Consider the following 20991-nt stretch of genomic DNA (forward strand, 5'->3'; position numbering starts at 1 on the left):
GACAAGACTGTAACTACCAATTGGATATAACAAAATTGGGGAGAAAAGAGGTAAAAAAAATGAATAAATAAATAATAATAAAAGAAGCCTTTTGGACCTAGACTTTGTGCTCCGGTACTGCTTGTCGTGCAGCAGCAGAGAGAATAGTATATGACTAGTGTGGCTGGAGTCTTTGGCCATTTTAGGTCCTTCCTTTGACATCGCCTGGTATAGAGGTCCTGGATGGCAAGAATCTTGTCCCCTTGGTGTACTGGGCCATACGCATGCCCTCTTCATGACTGTCTTGGTGTGTTTGGACCATGATAGTTTGTTGGTGATGTGGACACCAAGGAACTTGAAGCTCTCAACCTGCTCTCGATGAGAATGGGGACATGCTCTGCCCTCCTTTTCCTGTAGTCTACGATCATCTCCTTTGTCTTGATCACGTTGAGGGAGAGGTTGTTGTTCTGACACCACACTTCCAGGTCTTTGGCCTCCTCCCTAAAGGCTGTCTCATCGTTGTCGGTGATCAGGCCTACCACCGCTGTGTTGTCTGCAAACTTAATGATGGTGTTGAAGTCGTACTTGGCCACACAGTCATGGGTGAACAGGGAGTACAGGAGGGGACTGAGCATGCACCCCTGAGTAGCCTCTGTGTTGAGGACAAGCATGGCAGATGTGTTGTTGCCTACCCTTACCACCTGTGGGCGCCCCGTCAGGATGTCCAGGATCCAGTTGCAGAGGGAGGTGTTTAGTCCCAGGGTCCTTAGCTTAGTGATGAGCTTTGAGGGCACTATGGTGTTGAACACTGATCTGTAGTCAATGAACAGCATTCTCACGTAGGTGCTCCTTTTGTCCAGGTGGGAAAGGGCATTGTTGAGTGCAATAGAGATTGCGTTATCTGTGGCTGTATCACCGCCTGGTACGGCAACTGCTCCGCCCACAACCGTAAGGCTCTCCAGAGGGTAGTGAGGTCTGCACAACGTATCACCGGGGGCAAACTACCTGCCCTCCAGGACACCTACACCACCCGATGTTACAGGAAGGCCACAAAAATCATCAAGGACAACACCCACCCGAGCCACTGCCTGTTCACCCCGCTATCATCCAGAAGGCGAGGTCAGTACAGGCGCATCTAAGCAGGGACCGAGAGACTGAAAAACAGCTTCTATCTCAAGGCCATCAGACTGTTAAAACCTCTTGAAACTCTGGGGGCACAATTTCATTTTTGGATGAAAAACGTTCCCGTTTTAAACAAGATATTTTGTCACAAAAAGATGCTCGACTATGCATATAATTGATAGCTTTGGAAAGAAAACACTCTGAATTTTCCAGAACTGCAAAGATATTGTCTGTGGGTGCCCTAGAACGGGAGCTACAGGCAAAACCAAGATGAAACGGCAACCAGGAAATCAGCAGGATTTTTGAGGCTCCGTTTTCCATTGTCTCCTTATATGGCTGTGAATGCGAGAGGAATGAGCCTGCCCTTTCTGTCGTTTCCCCAAGGTGTCTGCAGCATTGTGACGTATTTGTAGGCATATCATTGGAAGATTGACCATAAGAGACTACATTTTCCAGGTGTCCGCCCGGTGTCCTCCGTCGAAATTGGTGCGTCTTTTTCAGCTGCTGGTATTTTTCCATGCGATTCTGAGGGGAAAGCAGGCTTCCACGAACTGCATATCAATGAAGAGATATGTGAAAAAACACCTTGAGGATTGATTCTAAACAACGTTTGCCATGTTTCGGTCGATATTATGGAGTTAATTCGGAAAAAGTTTGACGTTTTGGTGACTGAATTTTCGGTTCGTTTCGGTAGCCAAATGTGATGTACAAAACGGAGCGAACATTTGCTATGTAACTGAGTCTCCTCATTGAAAACATCCGAAGCTCTTCAAAGGTAAATGATTTTATTTATTTGGTTATCTGGTTTTTGTGAAAATGTTGCGTGCTAAATGCTACTCAAAATGCTAAGCTAGCTTGCAATACTCTTACACAAATTAGTGATTTGCTATGGTTCAAAAGCATATTTTGAAAATCTGAGATGACAGTGTTGTTAAGAAAAGGCTAAGCTTGAGAGCAGGTGCATTATTTTCATTTAATTTGCGATTTTCAGAAATCGTTAACGTTGCGTTATGCTAATGAGCCTGAGGCTTTATTCACGATCCCGGATCCGGGATGGGGAGTATCAAGATTAAACAGCCACCACTAACATTGAGTGTCTGCTGCCAACACACTGACTCAACTCCAGCCACTTTAATAATGGGAATTGATGGAAATTGATGTAAAATATATCACTTGCCACTTTAAACAATGCTACCTAATATAATATTTACATACCCTACATTATTCATCTCATATGTATACGTATATACTGTACTCTATCATCTACTGCATCCTTATGTAATACATGTATCACTAGCCACTTTAACTATGCCACTTTGTTTACATACTCATCTCATATGTATATACTCTACTCGATACCAACTACTGTATCTTGCCTATGCTGCTCTGCACCATCACTCATTCATATCTTTATGTACATATTCTTTATCCCCTTACACTGTGTATAAGAAATTAGTTTTGGAATTGTTAGTTAGATTACTTGCTGGTTATTACTGCATTGTCGGAACTGGAAGCACAAGCATTTCGCTACACTCGCATTAACATCTGCTAACCATGTGTATGTGACAAATAAAATTTGATTTGATTTGATTTGACTGTGTGGGTCCTCTGCCTCATTCTAAAAAGGGTAGCAGTTACCTGTTCACTGTGATGTGTCAGACCACTTGGTTTCCTGCTGCCTATCCTCTCCGATCTAGGGTAGGGTAGCAGGGGTAGCCTAGTGGTTAGAGCGTTGGACTAGTAACCGAAAGGTTGCAAGTTCAAATCCCCAAGCTGACAAGGTACAAATCTGTCGTTCTGCCCCTGAACAGGCAGTTAACCCACTGTTCCTAGGCCGTCATTGAAAATAAGAATTTGTTCTTAACTGACTTGCCTAGTAAAATAAATAAATAAAAAATTGTTTGGAATCCCTAAGGTCATTCAGAGTGATCAAGGATCTAATTTCACCTCTAATCTGTTTAGTCAGGTTCTGCAACAGCTCCATATTAAACACAATTTGTCTAGCGCCTATCACGCGCAAAGTCAAGGAGCACTGGAACGTTTCCATCAAACACTTGAGTCTTTGTTGAGAGCTTATTGTACTGAGATGGATAAGGATTGGGAGGAGGGGTTGACTTGGTTACTGTTAGCCGCTAGGGAGGTTTCACAGGAGAGCACGGGTTTCAGTCCAAATGACCTTATGTTTGGACATAGGGTGCGTGGACTTTTATCTGTTCTCCAGGATGACTGGAAGTCTCCCGAGCCTCCTCAGTCCCTGTTATCGTATGTGTGTGATTTCCGGCGATGCCTGTATGCCGCCGGTGAAATGGCTAAGGAGAAGTTATCCTCTTCACAGGAGAGGATGAAGGGCATATTTGATCGCCGAACTGAGCCTCGTCACTTTAGTCCGGGTGACCAGGTTCTTGCTCTGCTGCCAATTGTTGGTACTCCTTTTCAAGCCAAGTTTCAAGGTCCATATACAGTGGTGCGCCAGTACACTGAGCAAAATTATCTAGTTGCCACTCCAGAACGGAGGAAAGCACACCAACTGTGCCATGTAAATCCAGTCCACAGAGGACGGTAAACCTGTTATTTTGCCTGATACCGTTGTTTCCTTGGGTTCTTGTCGTGCTAGATCTGTGCATGAGGAGGAAGATGTTCCTGGTCCTGACGATTGTATATTGCAGGGTAGATTGAAAAATTCAGAAACACTGGATATTTTAGACAGTCTTCTCACTCACCTACCTTTTGATGGGCGGAAAGAGATGGTTGGTCTGATTCAGAGATGTCCAGGTTTGTTTTCTGATACACCTACACGTACAAACTTAATAGAACATGATTGACATTGGAGATGCTGACCCCATTCGTCAGTGGTTCTATAGAGTTTCTTCAGAGAAACTACGTTGTCTGGATGCTGAGGTCAAGTACATGCTGGAGAGTAAGATAGCAGAGCCTTCTTTCTCCAGTTGGGCTTCTCCCTGTATCTTGGTCAGTAAACCGGATGGAACAAACCGATTTTGTACGGACTACCGTAAGGTAAACAGTATCACAAAGCCAGATTATTTTCCTCTTCCTCGGATGGAGGACTGTGTTGATCAAGTCGGTGCAGCTAAGTTTGTGAGCAAATTTGACCTGTTAAAAGGCTATAGGCAGGTGCCACTGACGACTAGGGCACGTGAAATCTCTGCCTTTATTACACCCTTTGGTCTGTACTCATATTCGATTATGAGTTTCGTTCTGCGTAATGCACCTGCCACTTTTCAGCGACTTATGAACAGGGTTGTCGCCGGTCTGACCGGGTGCGCTGTTTATTTGGACGATGTAGTGATATATGCAGATACTTGGGAAGAACATCTGTCCCGTATTCAAGCCTTGTTCGAACGTCTGGCTGCGGATCGCCTCACAATCAATCTGGCTAAATGTGAGTTTGCTCAGGCGACCGTTACACACCTTGGAAAAGTGGTTGGGCAGGGTGAAGTGCGTCCTGTTCGGGCTAAAGTGGTGGCTATTGATGCTTTTCCACCACCAACTACTAAAAAGGAACTGATGCGTTTCATGGGCATGATTGGTTATTACCGTAGTTTTTGTAATAACTTCTCTACTGTGGTCGCTCCTTTGACAGATATGCTGAGAGCTAAGGCTGTTTACGTTTGGTCTACTCGTTGTCAACACGCTTTTGAAGATGCAAAGAGGTTGCTTACCTCAACTCCGGTGCTGGCTGCTCCTCGCTTGGATTTGTCATTTACCTTGCAGGTGGATGCTAGTCATGTGGGGGCAGGTGCAGTTTTGCTGCAAGCAGATGTGTCTGGGGTTGAGAGGCCTGTTAGTTTATTTTCTAAAAAGTTGCCCTAACGATTATCAGTTGAACTATTCGGTTATTGAAAAGGAAGTGCGAGCACTCATTTGGGCCCTACAACACTTCGAAGTGTATGTCGGGTTGGGGGTAGTACCTATTGTGGTCTACACCAACCATAACCCCCTCACTTTTTTGAGGTCCATGATGTGTCCAAACCAGAGGATAATGCGATGGTGTTTATTTTTACAATCATTCCATCTCGATGTGCGGCACATCCGGGGGACTGAAACCGTGATTGCTGATGCGCTCTCTCGTGCGCCCTGTTCCTAAATGTTTACGTGACTGACCATTGTTCGTATTGTCATGTTCTCTCTGTCCTGTCTGCTCCCTCCAGGTTTTTTCTTCTTTCCTCTTAAATGTTGCTTCCTGTGCGAAGGTTGCTGAGGTCTCGGGAGGAGGTTGGCTGGGGCAAATTGTAAGTGAACACGTAACCCCTCATCCATTTGGGACGCAGAGGGCTGTGTCGTTGTTCCGGGGCCCTTGTTGGTCCCCGGTTTTATGGGGAGGAATGTGACGACCCTCCAACTCTGTCTCCAGTATTCTCTCTTTGTTGTTTCCTTATTAGGATGCCGGTGGGCGGAGTTGGGAGGGTCGTCAGCTACATGGGAAACACCTGGGCCCGGTGTCTCCCAGGATAAATACACAACTTCCCCATTCATGGAGGAGACTCTCTCCATGCAGACACCTTTATGGATTTTGTTGTGTTTTTTGAGTTGCTTGCTTTAGCATCTTTTCAACACCCTGCATTATCACATTCATGCATGCAAAACACTCACTTACACTACTGATTACTGATTACACACACCATTGTATATTTTCCTTTTGCTTTAGTTAATAAATATGTCTTTTGTTACGCCTTATCTCCACGTTGTCTCCCTTTTGTTACGGGCTTTGAGCCGGTTTGTGACAAACACACACACACACACACACACGCAGTGCAATCAGAAAGTATTCAGACCCCTTGACTTTTTCCACATTTTATTATGTTACAGCCTTATTCTAAAATGGATTAAATAAAATGTTGCAAATTTATTACAAATAAAAAATGGAAATACTCAGACCTTTTACTCAGTACTTTGTTGAAGCACCTTTGGCAGCGATTACAGCCTCGAGTCTTATTGGGTATGATGCTTCAAGCTTGACACACCTGTATTTGGGGAGTTTCTCCCATTCTTCCCTCATCTCAAGCTCTGTCAGGTTGGATGGGGAGCATCGCTGCACAGCTATTTTCAGGCCTCTCCAGAGTTGTTCAATCGGGTTCAAGTCTGGGCTCTGGCTGGGCCACTCAAGGACATTCAGAGACATGTCCCGAAGCCACTCCTGCGTTGTCTTGGCTGTGTGCTTAGAGTTGTTGTCCTGTTGGAAAGTGAACCTTCACCCCAGTCTGAGGTCCTGAGCTCTCTGACTAGTCTCCCAGTCCCTGTCACTGAAAAACATCCCCACCGCATGATGCTACCACCACCATGCTTCACCATAGGGATGGTGTCGGATTTTCTCCGTACGTGACTCTTGGCTTTCAGGCCAAAGAGTTCAATCTTGGTTTCGTCAGACCAGAGAATCTTGTCCTTTACTCCAAGTGGGCTGGCATGTGCCTTTTACTGAGGAGTGGCTTCTGTCTGGCCACTACCATAAAGGCCTGATTGGTGGAGTGCTGCAGAGATGGTTGTCATTCTGGAAGGTACTCCCATCTCCACAGAGGAACTCTGGAGCTCTGTCAGAGTGACCATCTGGTTCTTGGTCACCTCCCAGACCAAGACCCTTCTCCCCCGTTTGCTCAGTTTGGCTGGGCAGCCAGCTCTAGGAAGAGTGTTGGTGGTTCCAAATTTCTTCCATTAAAGAATGATGGAGGCCACTGTGTTCTTGGGGACCTTCAATGCTGCAGAAATGTTTGTTACCCTTTTCCAGATCTGTGCTTCGACACCATCCTGTCTAGGAGCTCTACGGACAATTCCTTCAACCTCATGGCTTGGTTTTTGCTCTGACATGCACTTTGTGTGCCTTTCCAAATCCTGTCAAATAAGTTTATTAGTTACCAGACTCATAAATTGCAGCCCAAATAAATTCTGCAGAGAGTTCACATCTCAACATCAACTGTTCAGAGGAGACTACGTGAATCAGGCCTTCATGGTCGAATTGCTGCAAAGGAACCACTACTAAACGACACCAATAAGAAGAAGATACTTTATTGGGCCAAGAAACACGAGCAACAGACATTATACGAGTGGAAATCTGTCCTTTTGTCTGATGAGTCCAAATGAAAGATTTTTGGTTCCAACTGACGTGTCTTTGTGAAACGCAGAGTAGGTGAACGGATGATCTCTGCATGTGTGGTGCCCACCGTGAAGCATGGAGGAGGTATGATGGTGTGGGGGTGCTTTGCTGGTGACACTGTCTGTAATTTATTTAGAATTCAAGGCACAACTAACCAGCATGGCTAACACAGCATTCTGTGGCAATACGCCATCCCATCTGGTTTGCGCTTAAGATGACCTGGCCTCCATAATTAGCCAACCTCAACCCAATTGAGATGGTTTGGGATGAGTTGGACCACAGAGTGAAGGAAAAGCAGCCAACAAGTGCTCATTATATGTGGGAACTCCTTCAAGACTGTTGGAAATGCATTCCAGCTGAAGCTAGTTGAAAGAATGCCAAGAGTGTGCAAAGCTATCATCAAGGCAAAGAAATGGTGGCTACTTTGAAAAATCTAAAGTATAAAATATATTTTCATTTGTGTAACACTTTTTTGGTTAATACATGATTCCACATGTGTTATTTCATAGTTTTGATGCCTTCACCATTATTCCACAATGTAGAAAATAGTAAAAACAAAGAAAATCCCTTGAATGAGTAGGTGTTTCCAAACTCTTAGCTGGTATTACACACAGAGGAAGTTATTTTTGGTGCCGTCCCCCAGGCCACCAGTTGCTTATCCCTGTTTTACAGCATCAAATAAATCACACTGTGAATGGGGGATGGTAGTAAGTGACAGGTACAATGGTTTGTGCCAAGAACTGCAACTCTGCTGGGTGGATGCAACTGAATAATAGGAAGGTGTTCCTCATGTTTGGTAGGCTCAGTGTTTGAGCCTTCCCTGTCAATAATGTTGGGTACAGATAGGATATTTGTTGTTTTCATTACATTACTTGTCGAGCATGGGAGGATTTGGTTTGAACATGCAGAGATCTGATCTGCTCAGGGTGTGTCACAACTTTGTCTCACACATCAAAAGTGTATTGCGTTAAAAACATGAAATGATAATTGTTGGAAACTGGCCCTAAACTGTCAATACTATCACTCATCAACCTAGATCAATTCAAAGTTTCACCAGAAATAATCCTCTCCCATATCATAATATGCACCAGTATTTTCAGTAGTTCTGCTATCAATCATAGTAGTTCCATGGCAAGGAAACTTTTGGGTAAGGGATTTGGTGTCATGAAGGCTTTTGACTGATCTCTCAGCCTTTATCTATAAACCTTATAATAACAATCTGTCACTTTATGGCAGTATTAAATTGAAGGCCAGCATTTACAGTTGGTAATTATAGCCTACTGTTTGTTTGTCTCATTCCTTACCTCATTCCTTACCTTGTAGACTTAGGGAAGGTCCTCATTCTCTGTCAGGATGCTACCTACAGTTCTTGCAGATTGTTTGTTGTGACTTAAGTGTCTGAGTGCAATGAGGTGCCATAAGCATGTAAGATTACGTGAATCCGATAGTATCTGCATCTTGCCTATGCCGTTCTGTACCAGAGGGGGGGTGGGAGGTCTTTACTTGGCTCATCGTGCTCTAGCGACTCCTTGGGCGGGCCGGGCGCTTGCAGGCTGACTTCGGTCGTCAGTTGAACGGTGTTTAGTCCCAAGGTCCTTAGCTTCTTAGTGATGAGTTTTCAGGGCAGTTTTCAGGGCACTATTGTGTTGAACCCTGTAGTCAATGAATAGTATTCTCACATAGGCGAGCATAGAAGTCATTTAGCTAGTCTGGTAGGCTCGTGTCTTGAGGTCGACCGACTATGATTTTTTAACACCGATATCGATTATTGGAGGACCAAAAAAGCAGATGCCGATTAATCGGCCGATGACATTTAAAAAAATGTATTTATTTGTAATAATGATAAGTACAAAAATACTGAATGAACACATTTATTTTAACTTAATATAATACATCAATCAAATCAGTTTAGCCTCAAATAAATAATGAAACATGTTCAATTTGGTTTAAATAATGCAAAAACAAAGTGTTGGAGGAGAAAGTAAAAGTGCAATATGTACCATGTAAAAAAGCTAATGTTTAAGTTCCTTGCTCAGAACATGAGAACATATGAAAGCTGGTGGTTCCTTTTAACATGAGTCTTCAATATTCCCAGGTAAGAAGTTTTAGGTTGAGGTTATTAAAGGAATTATAGGAATTCTCTCTATACAATTTGTATTTCATGAACCTTTGACTATTGGATGTTCTTATAGGCACTTTAGTATTGCCAGTGTAACCGTATAGCTTCCGTCCCTCTCCTCGCCCCTACCTGGGCTCGAACCAGGAACACATCGACAACAGCCACACTCGAAGCATCGTTACCCTTCGCTCCACAAAAGCCGCGGAGCAAGGGGAACAACTACTCCAAGTCTCAGAGCGAGTGACTTTGAAACGCTATTAGTTCGTACCCCACTAACAAGCTAGCCATTTCACATCGTTTACACCAGCCTAATCTCAGGAGTTGATAGGCTTGAAGTCATAAACAGCTCAATGCTTGAAGCACAGCGAAGAGCTGCTGGCAAATGCACGAAAGTGCTGTTTGAATGAATGCTTACGAGCCTGCTGCTGCCTTCCACCGCTCAGTCAGACTGCCTCTATCAAATATCAAATCATAGACTTAATTATAACATAATAACACACAGAAATACTATACTTCTGTGTATTAATTTTAAGAAAGGCATTGATGTTTATGGTTAGGTACATTCGTGCAATGATTATGCTTTTTTCTCAAATCCGCTTTTGTTAAATCATCCCCGTTTGGCAAGTTGGCTGTCTTTGTTAGGAAGAAATAGTCTTCACAGTTCACAATGAGCCAGGCGGCCCAAACTGCTGCCCTGACTCTGTTGCACAGAATGCAAGAATGCAGAATGCATGTTTGCAGGTAATATTAACTAAATATGCAGGTTTAAAAATATATACTTGTGTATTGATTTTAAGAAAGGCATTAATGTTTAGGGTTAGGTACACATTGGTGCAACGACAGTAATTTTTCGCGAATGTGCTTGTTAAATCACTCGTTTGGCGAAGTAGGTTATGATTAACAGGCACCGCATCGATTATATGCAACGCAGGACAAGCTAGATAAACTAGTAATATCATCAACTATGTGTAGTTAACTAGTGATTATGTAAAGATTGTTTTTTACAAAATACGTTTAATGGTAGCGAGCACCTTACCTTGGCTCCTTGCTGCACTCGCATAATAGGTAGTCAGCCTGCCACGCAGTCTCCTCGTGAAGTACAATGTAATTGGCCATGATTGGTGTCCAAAAATGCCGATTACGATTGTTATGAAAACTTGAAATCGGCCCTAATTAATCGGTCATTCCGATTAATCGGTTGACCTCTACTCGTGTCAACTGGCAGCTCGCGGCTGTGCTTCCCTTTGTAGTCTGTAATAGTTTGCAAGCCCTGCCACATCTGTTGAGCGTTGAAGCCATTGTAGTACGATTCGATCTTTGTCCTGTATTGACGCTTTTCCTGTTTGATGGTTCTTCGGAGGGCATAGCGGGATTTCTTATAAGCTTCCGGGTTAGAATCCAGCTCCTTGAAAGTGGCAGCTCTACCCTTTAATCCATGGCTTCTGGTTGGGGTATGTACGCACAGTCACTGTGGTGACGACGTCATTGATGCACTTATTGATTAAGTCAGTGACTGATGTGGTGTACTCGTCAATGCCATCGGAAAACTCCGGTAACATATTCCAGTCTGATGCTAAAATGGCACAGATACCGTACAAAGATGAGTCCTCTATCTATCTCTTTGTGAAGGTCATGCGAGATGGAGCTTGAATCTGATAATGGTGGAAATAAGTATGTTAAACTAATGTACTAAAGGTAACTTCTTAGTGAAGGTATTACCCGGTTGAATCTGGTAGGAGTTTGTTTTCTGGGAGAATTGGGTCCCGATTTGGTGGATCCGTGGGAAGTATCCAAAATGGTAAAGAAAGCATTGAGTAAAGGACAGTTAGTGAAAATCACAAGGGCTGGGCTTGTGTTGATTTTGTGTGTTTATGCTGATCAGAAGGATAATTATCTGGGCCTCAAAATTTAGTTAATGATTATGCTATGTCATGTATTGACCTACGGAGCAGTGTGGGTGCCTGTCAAAGGAGTAAGTTCTGGAGTGTCTGAGAATGTTGACATTAACATGCTAAAGAAAATTCCTGGAGTGGTCGACATTCGTAGGATGAATCGTTTGGTCAATGGAAGGAAGGAGAACTCTGCCTCTGCAATGCAGTACTGCAAGGCAAATGCAGCATTCCATTGGAAATGTACTTCTGGTGTACCAAAATGCTGTCGGTGTGAACGAGGCGTAAAGAGGCAGGCACATAGGACAAATGTGCTAGATGTTAAATGACACATTTCTCGAGGTAGGAATATTAAAATCTGGCATGTATGATAGACGTCTTTGCATGATAAAAGTCATATTCCTATTAATGTATAGGGTAGTGAGAGTGACTGTATCACAGTGCATTGTCATACCAGCCATATTTCTGCCTGCTAGAGCCCCAATAACTCAGATACACAGGAAAACATTAAATGACCCAGGGAATCGATAGGACATCACAAAAACATATAACATTCAAAATGGGTGAACCTTTCCTTTTAACATCCGAGGAGCTCCATGGATTACTGACTCGTGCAGTCCCACCCTATATATATAAATTGTTGTTTTTTTGGGAGGGGGGGTAAATTCTTTCGTAGTTTGTGTTTTAATGTTAATTTTCTTTTCCCCGTAGTGGAATAAACTTTTATTTTGTGAATTTAAACCCGTCCAGTTAGAGGCGACAAACATTTTTGCATGTAGCTCGCCAATAAATCCAACGAAGAAGACTAATAAGAAGAACAAGAAGATGAAGACATGATCAAAGATTTTATAACGAAACCAAGATAGACCACAGCTTGGGAACAAATTAGTCATAGTGGACAGAATAAGCAAAGGAGGTGGGCAGGGCCATGCACGCGTTAGCGATAACCTATTGGCGCGTTGTAGTAGACGTCTCCATATTTCGTTAGGGAACGCCTACTATGAATTCCCTTGTGCAGTAACTCAATTCGGATTTGCACTCCCAAACAGCGAAATTTAAAATTTGCAAAGAATAACACTTCATAACAAGTATATTGAGATCAAATGTTTCATAGATTAAAAAAATTGCCGTGTCGGCCAAAATCCATCTCGTTCCCTCTTCTCCCACCACGCGCCAGTAGGCACCTTTCACTACCATATTTGCTTGTGAGTGGAAACGCCAACCGGTTGCTTCACATTTATACATCCAGTGAAATATCTGTCGTGTTGTTCTATCTTTGACATGATGACGCGGAGCAGGAAGTGTGTGTTGTTTTGATTGACGGAATATGGTTGAATAACGATGAACTGAGACAAAATTGTTGATTTATATAAAACAAAAATACATTTCTCTTTGCTTTGAAGGTAAGGTCATAGTCTCAAGTCTGAACCCTCAAAGTCCTTTGCAGCATCATAGCAAACATACTAGCTTATCTAGCTTAATTTCTAACATTAACTAGCCAACTAAAAAGTTACAGCAGCTAGTTAACGTTACCTCCAAGCTACAAACGAATGGGTTATCTACACTGTACAAAGATTAGGAACCATGGCTGTATTCATAGATGCCAAGGGAAGCCAGGCTAAATTGGAGAAAAAAATGCATAGAACGATATATATTTCTTCTCTGTGTTTCATAATTGTCCTTCAGTTCGCAGAGGCTGAATGTATCTCACCGGGGAAAAAAGCATCCGAGCAAACTAAACAGCGAACATCTGTCTCCCTACGTGTATGCCATCTATCTGATGCTGTCTGGTCTAAACGAGTCTGATATTGTTGCTGCCCATACTTGATTGGAATGCAACGGAAGCCAGCGAGCATTTGGCTTCCCTTGATCGGTCAATTTTTTAATATATTTTTTTTATCAGCGTTAATTAAGCTAAACTGAGCCAGTTCAACTGTGAATGGTCCTGGCTCACCCCAAAAAAGTGTCAAGGAAAGCCAGCTTGGATTTTGGCATCCCTCACATCAAATCGCATTGAGATCATTCATCATTGACAGAACAACTTGAATTGTTGCATCCCGTTGTGTTGTAGCCATTTGGTGGCTAGATTGCTTGCTAAAATTGGCCCTTTCCTAAATTACCCATGGATGGAGATAGGGAGTTGGTCTTGTGGTTTTACTTAATTCTCCATACTAGACAATGATTATAATGACGATTCTGATTAAACCATTAATTCATGCATTGTTGTGCCCTGGCCTGAGAGGATGGACATTCAGCATGTGACAGGCTAATGTTAACTAGCTAAAGTTGTCCATGAATGGAATTAGGCTTGCAAGTAAGCATTTTAGCCAGGTAGCCTAGGACATCAAAAAATAAACACGTGTACTGTAATGGCTGAGTGATAGACTGTTTTGTCAACATGAAAGAAAGGAGGATGGCATTGGCGTTTCTCTACAAGTAGGGTGAGTCAACATATTTTCTACTTGCGTTCACGCATACTCATGCAGACAGAACCATGGACAGCCACATTTTATTTTGCTTACGTTGATTGCAATAAATTGTTTTTGGTATCTTTTAGTTGTTACTGTATTAGACTAAGCAGAGGTGATGGAATGGTGGAGGCAGCTGCTGTTTTCTTTGCGACTTGCGGTAACTCACTGTGGTTCTAAATCAATAGTTCTTTAGTGGTCCGTAAAATCCGGAAACATTAACTTGCTTGACCATGCTGTTGGTCGTAACTGTCTGTTACATGTAATAAACTCAGGGAAAAAAACTTCCTCTCACTGTCAACTGCGTTTATTTTCCGCAAACTTAACGTGTAAATATTTGTATGAAGATTCAACAACTGACATAAACTGAACAAGTTCCACAGACATGTGACTAACAGAAATTGAATAATGTGTCCCTGAACAAAGGGGGAGTCAAAATCAAAAGTAACAGTCAGTATCTGGTGTGGCCACCAGCTGCATTAAGTACTGCAATGCATCTCCTCATGGACTGCACCAGATTTGCCAGTTCTTGCTGTGAGATGTTACCCCACTTTTCCACCAAGGTACCTGCAAGTTCCTGGACCTTTCTGGGGTGAATGGCCCTGACCCTCACCCTCCGATCCAACAGGTCCCAGATGTGCTCAATGGGATTGAGGTCCGGGCTCTTCGATGGCCATGGCAGAACACTGACATTCCTGCCTTGCAGGAAATCACACACAGAACGAGCAGTATGGCTGGTGGCATTGTCATGCTGGAGGGTCATGTAAGGATGAGCCTGCAGGAAGGGTACCACCATGAGGGAGAAGGATGTCTTCCCTGTAACGCGCAGCGCTGAAATTGCTTGCAATGACAACAAGCTCAGTCCGATGATGCTGTGACACACCGCCCCAGACCATGACGGACCCTCCACCTCAATCCCGCTCCAGAATACAGGCCTCGGTGTAACACTCATTCCTTCAACGATAAACACGGATTCAACCATCACCCCATGCGCACAAAACCGCGACTCGTCAGTGAAGAGCACTTTTTGCCAGTCCTGTCTGGTCCAGCAACGGTGGGTTGGTGCCCATAGGTGACGTTGTTGCCGGTGATGTCTGGTGAGGACCTGCCTTACAACAGGCCTACAAGCCCTCAGTCCAGCCTCTCTCAGCCTATTGCGGACAGTCGGAGCACTGATGGAGGGATTGTGTGTTCCTGGTGTAACTCGGGCAGTTGTTGTTGCCATCCTGTACCTGTCCCGCAGGTGTGATGTTCGGATGTACCAATCCTATGCCGGTGTTGTTACACGTGGTCTGCCACTGCAAGGATGATCAGCTGTCCATCCTGTCTCCCTGTAGCGCTGTCTTAGGCGTCTCACAGTATGGACATTGCAATTTATTGGCCAGGCCACATCTGCAGTCCTCATGCCTCCTTGCAGCATTGCCTGAGGCACGTTCACGCAGATGAGCAGGGATCCTGGGCATCTTTCTTTTGGTGTCTTTCAGAGAAAGGCCTCTTTAGTGTCCAAAGTTTTCATAACTGTGACCTTAATTACCTACCGTCTGTAAGCTGTTAGTGTCTTAACGACCGTTCAACAGGTGCATGTTCATTAATTGTTTATGGTTCATTGAACAAGCTTGGGAAACAGTGTTTAAACCCTTTACAATGAAGATTTGTGAAGTTCTTTGGATTTTTATGAAGTATCTTTGAAAGACAGGGTCCTGAAAAGGGGACATTTAGTTTATGATTTGTGGACTAAACTGGACAGAGGTTGCTATCTGATTTTGTGATAAAACAAAGGTGTCTTTGAATGTATTTTACCACTGTGTCTAATTGTTTCAGCCTTTAGGCCTAAATATCACGGTCGCACGGCATATGAATTAACAGGTTATAAGAGCAAAAACGCAATTGTCACTACACAGGTTGTAATATGGCCTTTTTTTTCTGGCTTCCCCAGTGATTTGACCGCCACTGTTAGGAACACCTACTCTTTCCATGACATAGACTGACCAGGTGAAAGCTATGATCCCCTATTGATGTCACTTGTTAAATCCACTTCAATCCTTGTAGATTGACAGGTTAAATAATGATTTTTAAGCCTTGAGATAATTGACACATGGATTGTGTGTGTGCCATTCAGACGGTGAATAGGTTAGACAAAAATTTGAGTTCTGGGCCTCCCGGGTGGCGCAGTGGTCTCAGGCACTGCATCGCAGTGCTAGCTGTGCCACCAGAGCCCAGGCTCTGTTGCAGCTGGTCGCAAGGCCCATGGGGCGGTGCACAATTGGCCCAGCGTCATCCGGGTTAGGGAGGGTTTGGGATATCCTTGTCTCATCGCGCACTAGCGACTCTTGTGGCAGGCCGGACGCAGTGCACGCTGATTCGGTTGCCAGGTGCACAGTGTTTCCTCCGACACATTGGTGCGGCTGGCTTCCAGGTTGGATGTGCGTTGTGTCAAGAAGCGGTGCGGCTTGGTTGGATTGTGTTTCGGAGGACGCATAGCTCTCGTCCTTCGCCTCTCCCAAGTCCGTACGGGAGTTGTAGCGATGAGACAAGACTGGATACCACGAAATTGGGGAGAAAAAGGGGTTTAAAAAAAGAAAAGATTTGAATTCCTTTGAACGTGGTACGGTAGTAGGTGCCACTGCAGTTCTTGAGTGTATCAAGAACTGCAATGCTGCTGGGTTTTTCACGCTCAACCGTTTCCTGTGTGTATCAAGAATGGTCCACCACCCGAAGGACATCCAGCAAGTTTGACTCAACTGTGGGAAGCATTGGAGTCAACATACGCCAGCATCCCTGTGGAACGCTTTCGACACCGAGAGTCAATGCTTCAACAAATTGAGTTTGTTCTGAGGGCAAAAAGGGGTGAAACTCAATATTAGGAAGGTGTTCCTAACATTTTGTACACTCAGTGTATGCGGCCAGATGATATCTCGACTAGCTAGCTTGCAACCGCTTATTCATAAGATCATCTTTCGATAAGCTTCATTACCAAAGTGTATGATATAGTAATTAGATTGAGTCCTAGGCTAGTCTGAGCAGATTGTGTTGTTGTAGCTAGCCATTGTAATTGATATATATTTCATTCTTTACACAGGTGCATGGTTGCTCTACATGTGAAACGCCTGTATGAGTGACGCACACAACCACAGCACTCCACCACCATGGGCCAGCGAAGGAGGGGGGTGGCTGCCCATGCTCCCCCAGCAAACAGACACCATGACGGGCTCACAGTAGCTCCCCAGGCCCCAACCAGGAAACACAACATTTGCATGGTGTCAGACTTCTTCTACCCCAATATGGGAGGGGTGGAGAGCCACATCTACCAGCTATCCCAGTGTCTGATCGAGAAGGGCCACAAGGTGGTGATCGCCACCCACACCTACGGCTGCAGGAAGGGGGTCCGCTACCTGACCAATGGGCTCAAGGTCTACTACCTGCCCCTGCAGGTGATGTACAACCAGTCCACCGTCACCACCTGCTTCCACAGCCTGCCACTTCTGCGCTGTGTGTTCGTCAGGGAGCGCATCACCGTGGTGCACGCCCACAGCTCCTTCTCCGCCATGGGACACGATGCACTGTTCCACGCCAAGACCATGGGCCTCAACACGGTGGGTAAACATGGGCCTCAACACGGTGGGTAACCATGGGCCTCAACACGATGGGTAACCATGGGCCTCAACACGATTTGTAACCATGGGCCTCAACACAGTGGGTAACCATGGGCCTCAACACAGTGGGTAACCATGGGCCTCAACACGGTGGGTAACCATGGGCCTCAACACGGTGGGTAACCATGGGCCTCAACACGGTGGGTAACCATGGGCCTCAACACGGTGGGTAACCATGGGCCTCAACACGGTGGGTAACCATGGGCCTTAACACGGTGGATAACCATGGGCCTCAACACGGTGGGTAGCCATGGGCCTCAACACGATTTGTAACCATGGGCCTCAACACAGTGGGTAACCATGGGCCTCAACACAGTGGGTAACCATGGGCCTCAACACGGTGGGTAACCATGGGCCTCAACACGGTGGGTAACCATGGGCCTCAACACGGTGGGTAACCATGGGCCTCAACACGGTGGATAACCATGGGCCTCAACACGGTGGGTAGCCATGGGCCTCAACACGGTGGGTAGCCATGGGCCTCAACACGGTGGGTAGCCATGGGCCTCAACACGGTGGGTAGCCATGGGCCTCAACACGGTGGGTAGCCATGGGCCTCAACACGGTGGGTAACCATGGGCCTCAACACTGTGGGTAACCATGGGCCTCAACACGGTGGGTAACCATGGGCCTCAACACGGTGGGTAACCAACACGGTGGGTAACCATGGGCCTCAACACGGTGGGTAACCATGGGCCTCAACACGGTGGGTAACCATGGGCCTCAACACGGTGGGTAGCCATGGGCCTCAACACGGTGGGTAGCAGTCTAGCAGAGAGGGTGTTGTGGGTGGTGAAACTAAGCCTACCTTTGACCGAACGTAGTGCACTATAGGAATAGGGTGCCATTGCAGACTCAACCTACGGCAAGGCGGTAACATATCACATTCCTGAAATAGCTTTTTATGTGTCCATCTAGTATAAATAACTAAAGGTTGTTTTCTGTTTACAGGTGTTCACTGACCACTCCCTCTTCGGTTTTGCTGACGTCAGCTCGGTACTGACCAATAAGCTGCTGGCTGTGTCTCTGTGCGATACCAATCACATTGTGTGCGTGTCATACACCAGTAAGGAGAACACAGTGCTCAGGGCAGGGCTCGACCCCGAGATTGTTTCTGTCATCCCCAATGCCGTCGACCCCAGAGACTTCACCCCTGACCCCTCCCAACGGCATGACGACAGGATCACCATCGTTGTGATCAGCCGTCTCGTCTACCGTAAAGGTAGGGTGGGGTGAGACTATACTGTATGTAATGATAAATGTAGCTAAAACTTGATCTACCTAATTTATTATTACATACAGTTCCTGTAGATATGATTGTAGGAGTGTGAAGTGTCATTTCCTGCTCTTTCCCTTTTTTTAAGGAATAGATCTTCTGGGAAGGATCATCCCAGAGCTCTGTCTGAAACATCCAGATGTACATTTCTTGATTGGTGGAGAGGGACCAAAGAGAATCGTGTTGGAGGAAGTGAGAGAGAAATACCAACTACACGACAGGTACAATTATACAGTGGTGTGTGTGTGTGTATGTATGTGTTTATATGTACTGCATGTGTCTGATTTGCTTCTCTCTCTCCCAAGGGTGCATCTCCTGGGGGCCCTGGAGCATAAGGATGTGCGTGGGGTGTTGGTCCAGGGACATATCTTCCTCAACACCTCCCTGACTGAGGCCTTCTGCATGGCCATAGTGGAGGGAGCCAGCTGTGGACTACAGGTGGGTTCATCCCTTATCACAACACAGGCCAGGTACAGTATACGTTAGCTGGTGCACTGTGAGATAAAGTGGTTGATACCTTGAACTGTTTGGGTGTAAGTCAGGGTCTAATGAGAAGCAGTGGTGGATTGAGTGGGTGTTTGTCCATTAAGATGAATGGGGCAACGAGGTGAACTTTGTATATGTGTGAGTGTTTAGATGTAGAGTATGCTTGTAATGTGAGGGAGTTTGAGATCTGATCATTTTGTGTGTGTGTGCGTGTAGGTGGTAAGTACGCGTGTTGGAGGGATCCCAGAGGTTCTGCCTGAGCATCTGATCACCCTGTGCGAGCCAACCGTGCATTCTCTGTGTGCCGGCCTGGAGAGTGTCATCGCTAGGCAACTATCGGGCCACGTTGCCTCCCCCGCCACCATCCACGCCCACGTCCGCACCCTGTACACCTGGAGGAACGTCGCAGAGAGAACAGAGAAGGTAGGCTCATTCATGCTTACATACTCTCTATTTTATTATGTTTCATAAATCTACACTGTGATACACTTTCATAATACCTTTCATTGACTCCGACTGAGATACCGATGAGGTCTAATTCATTGATACTAACACTGTGTCTATGCTCTCTCTGTTCTGTCAGGTGTATGATTGCGTCGCTGGGAAGGAGGTTCTTCCTCTGGACAGACGGCTGCTCAGACTGAGGGCCCACTGTGGCCCCGTGGCAGGCTCCATCTTTGCCCTCTTTGCTGTTCTCGACTTCCTCTTCCTGCTCCTCCTCCGCTGGCTCCTCCCAGACCACCTCATAGATATTGCCATGGACGCCACGGGCCCTCAGGGGTTGTGGAGGCGGGGCATGGGCGATAGGAAAGGAACTCGCTCTAAAAGTGCCGTCTTGACAAAGGAGGAGTCAAGTGGTCACAAGACCAAGCTCTGATCACAACTCAAGCAGGCACAAATCCTTATCCTAAATTGTTATATAACTCCTGAAAATACAGATGTTTTTTTTTATTTTTTTACTTGATATCTGACCGCACTACCTTATGACCTGTGGAGACTGACCACCTGTTGCAGAATGTTTCAGGGGGAACCCATGTGTTTTCAATAGGATTGTTTGTTTTTTTAAATTATTTTTTGTTGTTTTGTTTTCCTCTATATATTTAATGTATTATTTGTTAAACTTTATATGATCAAAAGGATCAATACTTTGTAGTTATGTATTTTTTTGTAATGTTATTTCTTTATTATTTTTAAAAATTCTTCTGAGTGGCAGAATCAAATCAAATCAAATTTTATTTGTCACATGCGCCGAATACAACCGGTGTAGACCTTACCGTGAAATGCTTACTTACAAGCCCTTAACCAACAATGCAGTTTTAAGAAAATACGAGTTATGAAAATATTTACTAAATAAACTGAAGTTTAAAAAAGTAACACAATAAAATAACAACTAGGCTATGTACAGGGGGTACCGGTACCGAGTCAATGTGTGGGGTTCAGGTTAGTCGAGGTAATATGTACATGTAGGTAGGGGTAAAGTGACTGCATAGATAATAAATAGTGAGGGGGGGTCAATGCAAATAGTCCAGGTAGCCATTTGCTTAGTTGTTCAGCAGTGGGGATAGAAGCTGTTCAGAAGCCTTTTGGACTTGGCGCTCCGGTACTACTTGCCATGCGGTACTGGAGAGAACAGTCTAGCAAACAAATAAATTCATTAAAAATCCTACAATGTGATTTTCTGGATTTATTTTCTCATTTTATCTGTCATAGTTGGTGTACCTATGATGAAAATTACAGGCCTCATCTTTTTAAGTGGGAGAACTTGCACAATTGGTGGCTGACTAACTACTTGTTTTGCCCCACTGTATATAGGAACAAAAACAACACAGTTTTCACTGTAAACAGCTGACCAGACAAAACACAGAGCTGAAAGGGGAGGAGATGTGGCTGGCA

The 20991-nt window shown here is 44.8% G+C and overlaps 1 protein-coding gene across 3 annotated transcripts; it reads left to right on the forward strand.

The window, feature by feature from the left end:
• The first annotated feature begins 12503 nt into the window (after positions 1-12503).
• LOC135547385 (phosphatidylinositol N-acetylglucosaminyltransferase subunit A-like) lies at positions 12504-20767 on the forward strand. 3 transcript variants are annotated; one of them, XM_064976371.1, is made up of 7 exons: positions 12504-12618; positions 16763-17276; positions 18288-18558; positions 18701-18833; positions 18918-19050; positions 19315-19521; positions 19682-20767. In XM_064976371.1, exons 2-7 carry the CDS (start codon positions 16830-16832, stop codon positions 19973-19975), a joined length of 1485 nt encoding a protein of 494 aa, XP_064832443.1. In that variant the 5' UTR covers positions 12504-12618; positions 16763-16829; the 3' UTR covers positions 19976-20767. The 3 variants fall into 3 exon arrangements, with proteins under 3 accessions (XP_064832443.1, XP_064832444.1, XP_064832446.1); XM_064976372.1 differs by having other exon boundaries at positions 18707-18833; XM_064976374.1 differs by lacking the exons at positions 12504-12618; positions 16763-17276 and adding an exon at positions 17995-18092.
• Positions 20768-20991: the final 224 nt, after the last annotated feature.

The sequence above is a fragment of the Oncorhynchus masou genome, chromosome 10 (genome assembly GCF_036934945.1).
Source record: "Oncorhynchus masou masou isolate Uvic2021 chromosome 10, UVic_Omas_1.1, whole genome shotgun sequence".
Taxonomy (NCBI): Eukaryota; Metazoa; Chordata; class Actinopteri; order Salmoniformes; family Salmonidae; genus Oncorhynchus; species Oncorhynchus masou.